Source organism: Balaenoptera physalus (assembly GCF_965194825.1).
Source record: "Balaenoptera physalus genome assembly, chromosome: 11".
NCBI lineage: Eukaryota > Metazoa > Chordata > Mammalia > Artiodactyla > Balaenopteridae > Balaenoptera > Balaenoptera physalus.
In genome coordinates, this window is record NC_138896.1 from 61,956,265 (window position 1) to 61,968,199 (window position 11,935).

The window sequence follows — 11,935 nt, forward strand, 5'->3', positions numbered from 1 at the left end:
GGAGAGGTTGGAATGTGCTGTGTGGTGTTGACTGGGCCCTGGGAGAAGCAAACAGGAGCCAGAGAGGTGATGATGTGTAGACACCAAAGGCATGTCACAGGCCGGTCATGTGACAGGTCCTGGGAAAACTTTGTCCCCACTGATTTTTTCAGTCATTCTTTGTATTACGCTATCTTTTGCTGTTGAAATGTAAATTGATTTTAGGCATTGGCATTTCCATGTGAATTGGTTTCTAAGATCATTTCCGTCCTCATGGCCAGTTGGAAATGGAAACTTGGAGGGAGAAGGCCAGAGGAAGTATGAAGGATGAAGTAAGAAGTCGACAAAGATAAATAAGCTCTACCCCTTTTCTTAGGGGGAGCCGCTTGCTGTTTGGTCTGTGCTCTGCTTCCATCTGCTGTTCAGAGATGATCATTGATCAAGATCACATTTAAATTGTGCCCTTGAAGGAGAGGAGGCTGTTAATGGCTCAGAAAAGGAAAGATTCCTTTTGAAGCTCTGAGACTGTCCAGATGTGATCTGGCTGCTTATGTAAATGTAGATTATCTGGATTCAAAGCAGGGTACTTTGGTGTGGCTGGAAAAAGGGATGATGGATGCAGATGGACCAGGAGTCATTAAAGTACCATGTAAATTAATCTCTAACACACTTTCAGTTAGAGGGCAATTGAAGACGTGTCCCAGAAGGAATGTGACCCAGAGCAGTGAATTTAGATAAACCTGTAGATAGAGAAACGGAGGTGTGGGGTGAGGGCAAGGTCAGATGTGTGCACTGGGGCTGTGGCGTCGAAGTGGTTCATTTAGTGGGGTCTTTGCCTTGATGGCCACCCAGTGCTTGTCAGCTGAGGGTACCGAGACTCACTGATTTGTTCAAATCATACGTGGTATATGGTGTTCATTTCTGGGCATTCTTTGTTAAAAGAGGCGTCAATGAAATAGGGATTATCTAGAACTTTACAGTACACAAGAATCGCCCTGGGGTCTCATAGAGATGCAGTTCTGTTCCGTGGATCTGGGGTAGCCTAAGGTCTCCAACAAGCTCACAAGTGATGCTGGTGCTGCTGGTTCAAGAGCCGTACTTAGCGTAGGGAGGAGCGAGAAGGGGATGATGGGTCAGGAGACCTGATCCTGTAAGGATAAGCTTGAGGATTCTCGGATGTGAACTTCGAGAAGCAGCATTGGTACCACCTGGGAGCCTGTTAGAGAAACCAGAAGCACCCTGGGGGGAATCCTGGTACTTGTTTCCCATCTTTGGAAGTGGTGTGTCCTTCCCAGAGGGCAGATTTAGAAAAAAGGAGTGGAGGTGGAATTCTGGATCAACGTGGGGTGAACCTCCTCCCAAGTTAATCTGACTATGATCTGGATGGTCTGCCATGTGAAGCTATGGGATCTTTTCCATCTTGAGATTTCAACCAGGGGTGAACGACAGTCTGGTGGGAAGATGTTGTAGACAAGTTTCCTGTTTGGGTGGAGACTTTGATGGTTTCAGAAGTTCCACACAATGTAAATTGGTGCAGCCACAATGGAGAACCGTATGGAGGTTCCTTAAAAAACTAAAAATAGAGCTACCATATGATCCAGCAATCCCACTCCTGGGTGTAGATCCAGAAAAGATGAATTCTCTAATTTGAAAAGATACATGCACCCCAATGTTCATAGCAGCACTATTTACAGTAGCCAAGAAGCAACCTAAATGTCCATTGACGGATGGATAAAGAAGATGTGGTACATATATAAAATGGAATATTACTCAGCCATAAAAAAGACTGAAATAATGCCATTTGCAGCAACATGGACAGACCTAGAGATGATCACGCTAAGTGAAGAAATTCAGACAGAGAAAGACAAATATATGATATCACTTACGTGCAGAATCGAAAATATGATACAAATGGACTTATTTATAAAACAGAAACAGACTCACAGACTTAGAAAACAAACTTATGGTTACCAAAGGGGAAAGGGTGGGGGGAGGGATAAATTAGGAGTTTGGGATTAACAGATGCACACTACTATATACAAAGTAGACAACCAACAAGGTCCTACACAAGGAACTATATGCAATATCTTGCAATGAACTATAATGGAAAAGAATATGAAAAAGAATATATATATATATATATATATATATATATATAAACTGAATCACTTTGCTGTACACCAGAATCTAACACAACATTGTCAATCAACTATACTTAAATTAAAAAAAAAAAAAGTTGCACAAATACCAGAAGGAAGAGTTATTCCAGGAGAATGTCAGTCATTTGAATTCAAGGATTAAGGTAAGAACTGTTCTGAATCCAAGAATGTGAGGTGCCTGTTGGAAAACAAAAAACCAAAAAAACCAAAAACAAAATTCACACTGTCAGTGTGTGACCCTAAGTGTAGTTAAGCTGCTCATGTAAGCGAAGTAAATAAGTCTCAAGTCACACTGACAGCTCTGAAAAATGTTACATAAATCCCGGGACTTCCCTGGTGGTGCAGTGGTTAGGACTCCACACTCCCAATGCAGGGGGCCCGGGTTCGATCCCTGCTTGGGGAGCTCGATCCCACATGCAGGCCGCAACTAAGAGTTCGCATGCCACAGCTAAGGAGCCCACCTACCGCAACTAAGGAGCACACATGCTGCAACTAAGGAGCCCACCTGCCGCAACTAAGGAGCACACATGATGCAACTAAGGAACCTGCCTGTTGCAACTAAGACCTGGCGCAACCAAGTAAATAAAATAAATTAAAAGATAAAATAAATTTTAAAAAAATGTTACATAACTCCCGACAGCAGAGGCTGGAGACAGAAGAATTAAAAACACAGAACATTCTCACTTTCCGGAAGGAACAAATGACTCTGTGGATCCTAACCACCCTCAGGTTCTGCTACGGGTCTCATCATCCTGAGACTCAAAGAGAAAAGCTATGGAGACAAGAAGCAGCATAATATTATTTTAGGAAGGCCATAAAATAATTTTTAAAAACAGATTTGGTATTTGAAAATGTATCCGTCAGCATCTGGACATTTAACATAATACATTTTCAAAATAAATTTCATGAAAAACTTCAAAATAGTTAAAAGACCAAGTCTCCATCATGTTTCATCTGCTCCTGACTCAGTGGAGCCGGGTTTTGGAATCGGGGGTTGGGGGGATGGGGGGGTTTGAGGAAGGAAATGCTCGTCATTTTGCATAGGGATTCATAGTTTATTTTGGTGTATTCAATCAGCCAGATGCTTTTAATGCTGATCATTTGGTTGGGAATATTTACAAATATTTGTGAGGGACAGATTTTTTCAGCAGTCACCCAGCAAATGGGACTCATGTAGGTGGTCCATCTGGAAACTTAAGGCAGCACACATTTTTTTTGTCCTTGCCTTCCAAAGTAGATTTTCTAGTGTAAATTTTTCTAATAATTACCTCTCCAGTCTCCTTTAGGGCTGTGTCTGTCTCAATACACAGACCAAAGCAGAAGTGTGTTTTAGTTCTACATCTGTGATTTCCATTAGGTTAGGTTAATTATGGAGATATTGATTAGATTGCCTAGCAGTGACTTGGGCTCAGTGGTTAAGACACATTCTGCTTACAGAGATGTAAACTCTCTGGCAGGAGCCAAAGCAGGTTTGGAGCACTTACCCTTGGCTGAGGACATCCGGGAGTGGCTGCCCGCCCCGCATTTTCGGGTGTGGGTCTGATGCAGCACAGGGAGAACCGGAGCCCTGCCTAATGCCCTCCAGCCCCCCAAGTGCTGGTCGGTGCATTGGGAACCTTGGCCCCCGTTCCAGTCAGGATGCAAGGGTGTGCACCTGCAGACAGGTTGATAATTTCTCCTATAGCCCTGGTGGCTCCAGTGAGTCTCACTTGGATGAGATCACCCAGGCTAATCCCAGTGAGTTTCCCATAGCGCTGAAATTAACCACTCAGCTCACCTTGGCCTGAGCCATCAGCTTCTACCATGAGATGCGGGCCCAGTTAAAGCAGGGGAGGAGGATGGAGCCTTGACAGCAGAGGATGGACCAGGGCCGTGCCTGGGAAGGAGGCCCTCGGTTTGGATGAGGAGATCCTAAAAGAGGAGGAGGAAGATAGCAAGGCTGACTTTCTTTATCAATACTTCCTATTTTGCGTGAAGTCAGTCCTGCTCTGCAGAGGTGAACTATTGTGGAGGGTAAAATTATGATATTAATTCATTTAATCTTGAAACCCAGACAGCCCAGCAGATGCTCTGGAGGTCTTGGCCACCCAGCAGAAATGCTCCCAGGGGCAAGGCCATCTCTCCCCCAAGAGGGACCACTCCTGGGCCCAGCACAGCCTGAGGGATTTACTGCAAAAGCCCTTTTGGTAACAACATGGTAAAACTCAGGGTCAAGAATGGCTGGCTGTGCCCCCTGATGGTGGAGGTTTGCCTCTGTTCCACCTGCTTCCGATTCTTTGGGGGCCTTTGGATGAGACCTCCTCAGCCTCCTGCAACAGAAATAACCCTTTGCTGGAAGATTCGGCATCATACACCAGTTACAAGCACAGACTCTAAAGCCCAAGTGTCAGGGTTCAAACTCCAGCTCACCATTTACTATGTAACTGTGCCTCCATTTCCTTATCTGTAAAATGGGAATGTGCGTGGCCTTACAGGACTGCAATGACGATTAAATGAATTAATTTTTTTTTAATAGTAATCTTTTATTTATTTATTTATTTATTTATTTTTTATTTTTGGCTGTGTTGGGTCTTCGTTTCTGTGTGAGGGCTTTCTCCAGTTGCGGCAAGTGGGGGCCACTCTTCATCGCGGTGCGCGGGCCTCTTCACTATCGTGGCCTGTCTTGTTGCGGAGCACAGGCTCCAGACGCACAGGCTCCAGACGCACAGGCTCAGTAGTTGTGGCTCACGGGACTCGTTGCTCCGCGGCATGTGGGATCTTCCCAGACCAGGGCTCGAACCCGTGTCCCCTGCATTGGCAGGCAGATTCTCAACCACTGCGCCACCAGGGAAGCCCTGAATTAATATTTTGTAAGATGTTATAAACAGCGCCTGGCATCAAAGAAGCACGACAGAAGTGTTTGCTAGGTAAACCATATAATTTTAGCCTCCACTGCTTATTTGTCTACTTTTTCATTCCAATTCCCACTTCTTTTTCCTTTCTTTTTTTCCTCTGCTCCGACTTTGCATTACCCACAGGCATTTTCTAGTTCTCATTAAAGCTAGTCTGTGCTCAAAAATATCATTGATCCTTGTTCTAACTCAGTGCTGCCCAGTGGAGCCTTCTGTACTGATGGAAATGTTGTAGATTTGCACGGTCCAATATAATAGCCCTTAGCCATGGATGGTTATTGAACACTTGAAATGTGGCTAGTGCATCTGAGAAACTGAATTTTTAATTTAATTAGATTTTAATTTAATTAATTTAAAATAAATAGCCATCTGTGGCAATATGGTGCTACCATATTGGACAGCAGAGAAAATCTAACTCATTGGTTCTTTAGTGAGCACGTGTCACTGAGATCAAGTTGGATTTGTCAGTGTTGGGTTCATCTATAAGCTCCTGTGTTTTATTGTTTGCTTATCCTGAACTTGCATGGTTGTTGTCCTATTAGTTTTCCTTCTTTGTTCTCATCACAGTTTTGGTGGTTTGGGGATTTTGATTTCTTACAGGTTCAGCGAAATGAGGACAAATCTACCACCTTGAAACTGGCTGATTTTGGTCTTGCAAAGCATGTGGTGAGACCTATATTTACTGTGTGTGGGACTCCAACTTATGTAGCTCCTGAAATTCTTTCTGAGAAAGGTAAGGGTTACACGTTGCTCTGTGGGACTCCAGCTCACTTACTAACCAAGGTTTAACTTTTAATATTTAAATTTTACATTTTTCAGCATGGAGCAGTCAGAAGTCTCAGAGCGTTGGCACTAAGCTTGTACTTGGATGTTAATGGAAATATTTGAAATAGGTCTTCTTGACCAAAGCATGAGAACTTTTTCCTCACCAGGGCTGCCCTTATTACAGAGAAGGGATTGTGGTATATGTGTGTGTGTGTGTGTGTGCGTGCGTGTGCACGCACACATGCACGTGTGTTGGCAGGACGGTGAGATGGAAGATGGTGGAGAATTGGGTGGGGAACGCAAGCAAGCAAGGCCATTTGGGCACTCACCCAAGGTTACCTCTAATGGAGACAATTGGAACAGGTCTTACGGTAATTGGCTTAAAAATTCCTTTACCAACCTTGCGTTTAAAGGAAAAGGAGGTCCCGTTTCAAACCCAATGAATAATATTTATTACAGGCCTGTATATTGTATGAGGGTCCAATGGACTATTTTAGTGACACACTCTGTAAAGGATATACAAGGAAATCATTAGCATTATTATTATTATTATATGGCTCCAAGTATGTGAATGCCTATTTAGCCATCCTTGCACTCCAGGAGAAATCAGTTTAGCCACCCTATGATGGTTAAAGATGGGAAGGCTCTGGATGGGTTGTAGGGTTGGGGGTAGGGAGGAGGGAGAGATTTTGTCCCAGCAGCAGAAGCATCAGGGAAGCCAACATGCAGAGACTAGACTATGCATGGAGGTTGGGTGGTAGAGACATTGAGAAGACCAGCCTCAGTGGAGCAGCGGGAATTGCAGTTGGATGGGTAGGTTGAGTCTGGATTCCCCACAAGTGAGTTTGGACTCGGTGTGGCCAGCATAGTAGCTGTGGTAACGTGGTGACAGTGGGACAAGAGAGTACTGAGCGACTATAGACATTTTAATGGAGGCATTACTGAGCTGGATAAGAGAGGAATGAAAGCAAATAGTCTACGTGAACTCTGGGAAGTCAGGATGGTAGGGCTCGCACCAACTAACACAGGGTGTTGGAAAGGTAAGCTCTTTTGGGAGATGGGGATGGGGTGAGTTAAACTTTGAACACACTGACTCTGTAGAGATATTAAGGTGGATACACAGAGTTGTCTGGTGTGCTTTTGAGACCCCTCGATACAGAGATGGCAGCCAAAGTGGTGAGATAATGTGTCTCTGCCTCTACTGCACAGGTTATGGGCTGGAGGTGGACATGTGGGCCGCGGGCGTTATCCTCTACATCCTCCTGTGCGGCTTCCCCCCATTCCGCAGCCCAGAGAGGGACCAGGATGAACTCTTTAACATCATCCAGCTGGGCCACTTCGAGTTCCTGGCTCCTTACTGGGACAACATCTCTGACGGTGAGACCTGAGGCTTCCCAGGCAGGAGGGAAGGGGATGGAGAGCTGGAGCCCCTCCGGGGATCAGGTCAGATGTGTAAAACGCCACCCAGAGAACCCGCTCTGGTACCTGGGCTGTCAGCATCTTGTGCTTCATCCTTTATTTCCTGCTAGATTGGTGTAGATTTCCATAGCATTCCGAACACGACTTGCTTTGAGATATAACGAAAGATTCTCACCACCAGTTGTAGTCACCAAATACTTCTCCTGAAGCCAATTAAAGAACCTCAGAACTGAAAAATAAGCTGAAAAATATCAGAAATGTGTAATCCTCATTTGGAAAGATCAAAGCCATCTCATAGGGAACTCCCTGGCGGTCCAGTGGTTAGGACTTGGCGCTCTCTCTGCCGAGGGCCCAGGTTCAATCCCCGATCGGGGAACTAAGATCCCACAAGGCATGAAGTGCGGCCAAAAAAAAAAAAGAAAAGCCATCTGCCATCTCACATACAGAAGTGTTTGGGAATTGGACAGACTGGAGATGCTTATTTTACCTGTGAATAATCAGGGTCCTATGGGGGCATACTTGGGGCACAGGGGCTCTGGAAGGTCAAGGGAGAAGGTCTCAGGTACTTTTTAGTGAAGCAGAAGCATGGTGGTCCTCCTCCTTTTTGGCCCTTCCAAGTGGAATTTTCCCCCTTGTTTCTACTGATTTGTATGTACTACCCACTGCCCTTGTAAAATTGAGAACTAGATCATTGGGGGTTTTGAGTCTTTGAGTCTTTAGCTGAAAAAGTAGAATAGGAGTGATAACTTTTCCCCAGTTTCCCATAAACACATCATCTAAGATAAGTTATTCATCTTCCCTTGTCCTCAGCTCTGGCTCCTAACCTGGGGTTGGGGCTTGTGGGAAGGGAAGAGCTTCATTTTTTTTCCACTTAAATAAGGTGGGCAGAGGGTAGCTTGCTGCCCGTAGAGTAAGGGTCTTGAGCTGATCAAGGCAGTGGCAATTTGGGAATTGAAGGACTAAAAATCATTTTAGAAAGTTCTATGCAACACTGTTCTTAGATTTGGTTATGGTGGCCCCTGCCCTGAGTCCCATGCCTTAGAGGGCCTGCTCTGGTTACATCTCTCCCCAGAAGTGAGGACACTCTGGGGACAAAAGGCTGTGCCCCCCGCCAGAGCCCAGGCTCCCCCTTCTAGACCACTTAAGCGGGACCCCAGAATTTCCTGCACAAATGGCCCAAGCCCACTTCCAAGGCTTGTGAGACCTCTTTTCCCAGCCCCTCCCCACAGTGCCCTAGGGTGCCAAGGAGCAGCTGTTTGGGGGGCGTAGTGGGAGCACAGATATTGGTGGGGTGTCCAACTGTCCACACACAGGCATGTGAGACTGAGAATTCCGTTTAAACCTGGGCTTCTACCCCCTGAGTCCTCCGAGCACCTTGAAGGAGTGATGCTGGGATGGATGGGGAAGGGGTACATTGTGGGCGGAATTTGCCCAGTTTGAACGGGGTGGGGTAGGAGAAATCCTGTGGTCTCCGTGCTCAAGAGGTGGCTGGACAGTGGCCATACAAGCGGGGCAATTGGTGGGTGAACAGCTGACCTTGAACAAGAGGCATCCCCCAATAAAGGTAAATAAACATGGGTATCTTTTTCCCCATGCATTCTTTTTTTTTTTTAAATATATACATTCATGCCTTTATTACATCAGGTTTTTTTTTTTTTTGGCCGTGTTGCACAGCTTGCAGGGACCTTGGTTCCCGGACCAGGGATTGAACCCGTGTCCCCCTGCAGTGGAAACACGGAGTCCTAACCACTGGGCCGCCAGGGAATTCCCTCCCATGTATTCTTGAGTAATTGGTTAAGAGGCTCAGGGAGCCGGCCTGGGAGAGCCAGCGAGCCAGGGAGAAATCTCTTCTCCTCCCCGTCTGCCACCTGACCCACCGGCTGTCACCACATCTCTCTAGAATCAGTCATGGTCTTGGGCAAAAAATGAAATTCATTTTGAATTTGCACTATTTACTATTTACTTTGCCCATGTTTTTCAGTTTTGTCAATCTGGAGGTATATTTATCAATTTAGGAAGGAAGATTGGACATATTTTATTTAACAACTTGATAGTTTGATTTACAAGTTTTAAATATGTAGACGTATGCTATGTGGCCTCCATGTGTCCTCTGGGGCTGGGCGGCGCCATGGGTGTTAGTTGCAGGCCTGACCTCATGACTCTATGTTTAACATGGTAGCCCTTAGCTGCATGTGGCTATTTGAATGTAACTGTAAATTAATTAAAAGTAAATGCAATAAGAATTCAGTTCAGGGAATTCCCTGGTGGTCCAGTGGGTAGGACTCTGTGCTCTCACTTCCCAGGACCCGGGTTCAATCCCTGGTCAGGGGACTAAGATCCCACAAGCCGCTCGGTGTGGCCAAAAAAAAAAAAAAAAAAAAAAAGTTCAGTTCGTCAGTTGCACCAGCCATATTTCAAATGCTCAGTAGTCCCAAGTGGGTAGCGCAGATGTGGAAAGTTTCCATCGTGGCAGAAAGTTCTCTGATCCAGCCATGGCGCTAACAGGAAAGTTTGTGTCCTTATTTCCTGTACGGGGAAGGAAAACTCCAAACCACCTGCATCCATCTCATTTTTCCATCTTTCTCTCATTCCAACAGCTGCCAAAGATCTGGTGAGCCGGTTGCTGGTGGTAGACCCCAAAAAGCGCTACACGGCCCACCAGGTCCTTCAGCATCCCTGGATTGAAACTGCTGGAAAAACCAGAAGGGCAAAGCTACAAAAGGAGGGGCCCCCCAGCATCGAGAACCACTTCCGGAGCCAGCACTCGAGGGCTGCAGAGCAGGCGTCATAGTCACGGCCTCAGCATTCGCTCAGCCCTCGGTTCTGCTCGGGGACAGAGAAAAGGATAGATGTCAAGGAGAAAAACAGTGAAAAAGCCTTCCTCCCATAACTGGAGAATCAGGGGAAGGAGAGAAGACACTCAGTATATTTTAAAGCTTATTTTAAAAAATAAACTTGAGTCAATGTTAAATGTTGTAACATATTTTTAGATTTGAAGACTTTAATACATTTTTTGGGGGGTGAGGGGGAGACTTGTTCTCAGTGAGGAATTTTTGGTAATAATGATGTGTTTTGCTTCCTCCTTGTAATCAAGTTCATAGTATACTACATGAGTGGTGCTTACCAGGGTCTAAACTCCCCCTGTGAGATAAATAAGCTGAATAGTGGTCCTTCTGTGTTAATAAAATGTGCTCTGGATGACTGAAGTAACTGTATTCTGATTACTTCTTAATGCTGGTGATGAGAGCCAGGGAGTTATAGTTCAGACATGCCTCCCGAAACCACTGTGACTATGTATAAATGTGCTGATGGACCCTTGATGAACTGGCCAGGTCTGTTTAGGATGTGCTGGTCTTGGTCTCTAGCATTTTAGCCTTACTGAAAATCAGATTTGGTGCAGCCTGAAATGGAAAGAAGAAATCATTGGGGGCTTCCCTGGTGGCGCAGTGGTTGAGAATCTGCCTGCCAATGCAGGGGACACGGGTTCGAGCCCTGGTCTGGGAAGATCCCACATGCCGCGGAGCAACTGGGCCCGTGAGCCACAACTACTGAGCCTGCGCGTCTGTAGCCTGTGCTCCACAACGGGAGAGGCCGCGACAGTGAGAGGCCCACGCACCGGAATGAAGAGTGGCCCCCACTTGCCACAACTAGAGGAAGCCCTTGCACAGAAACGAAGACCCAACACAGCCAAAAATAAATAAATAAATAATTTTTTAAAATAAAAAAAAAAAAGAAACCATTCGGAATTCCCTGGCGGTCCAGTGGTTAAGATGCCATGCTTCCACTGCTGGGGGCACGGGTTCGCCTTCTGGTCAGGGAACTAAGATCCTGCATGCTGCTCAGCATGGCCAAAAAAAAAAGAAATCATTGATTTATTCCCACCCCTTCAGGACCCATTTAGACTGCGTTTCAGCCGATGATCCCTGAGTCTGAGTCCCGTCTACGTGAAGTTAGGCACTCAGGTGTGACTGTGTTAACATTTTCAGATCACGAGGGAGCCATCTAGTGCATTACTATGTCAGAAACGCAGTTGATGTGTTACACCCGGGCTGGAAGGAGCTCAGAATGTTCAGGCATGTTCCTATCTGCAGGGCAGACTGTGGAGGGCATAGGACATGTTGGTTATTTCACTCTGGACTTCTGTACCAACAGATGACCCTGGTGTACGTATGAGCTGATAGCAAAACATCATCCTGGTATTTCCCAGCTTGACCTTTCTAGGTTATATGTAACCTGCTCAATAGGACACAGAATCAGCCCCAAAGTGCAGGTTTCTCACCCCTCCCATCCCTTCCCTCACAGTGTAGGTGTCACCTCAGTGGAGGAAGTGCATCCGACAGGAAACAGGAACAGCACGAGAGTTTAGTATAAGGAATTGCTGGAACAGGCGTTGGAAAATGCAGAAAGCACACAGGAAGTAATTCAGAGATGGTAACTCCTAGATGAGGAGCCAAGGGAAGAGACTGGGGCGATTGGAATATAGAAGCTTGGAGGAGAAACCCTTGCAGCACATTCTGACTGTGCCACCCAGATCCCCCCTCAAGGCTGAAGGGAATGAGCTGTGGGGTGATGCTGGCTGATAGCCCTCAGCGGTCACCAGGGACAGGAACTGCCCTTAGCTGGCAGGAGTCACCTCACCCAGGATCACACGCCCCTCCTGGGAATAGGCTGCACCCAATGATGGGTCTATATAGGGCTCGGCCAGACAACACTGAAGGGCCA

The 11,935-nt window shown here is 46.1% G+C and overlaps 1 protein-coding gene across 1 annotated transcript in view; it reads left to right on the forward strand.

Annotated features, from left to right (window-relative positions):
* The window catches only part of DCLK3 (doublecortin like kinase 3), a 49,781-nt gene extending 39,362 nt beyond the window's left edge, over positions 1-10,419 (forward strand). Inside the window, exons 3-5 of the mRNA XM_082412808.1 lie at positions 5,630-5,762; positions 7,004-7,171; positions 9,811-10,419. Of these exons, the coding sequence (XP_082268934.1) occupies positions 5,630-5,762; positions 7,004-7,171; positions 9,811-10,004 (495 nt within the window). The 3' untranslated portion in view covers positions 10,005-10,419. The remainder of the gene's footprint in view (positions 1-5,629; positions 5,763-7,003; positions 7,172-9,810) is intronic.
* Positions 10,420-11,935: the final 1,516 nt, after the last annotated feature.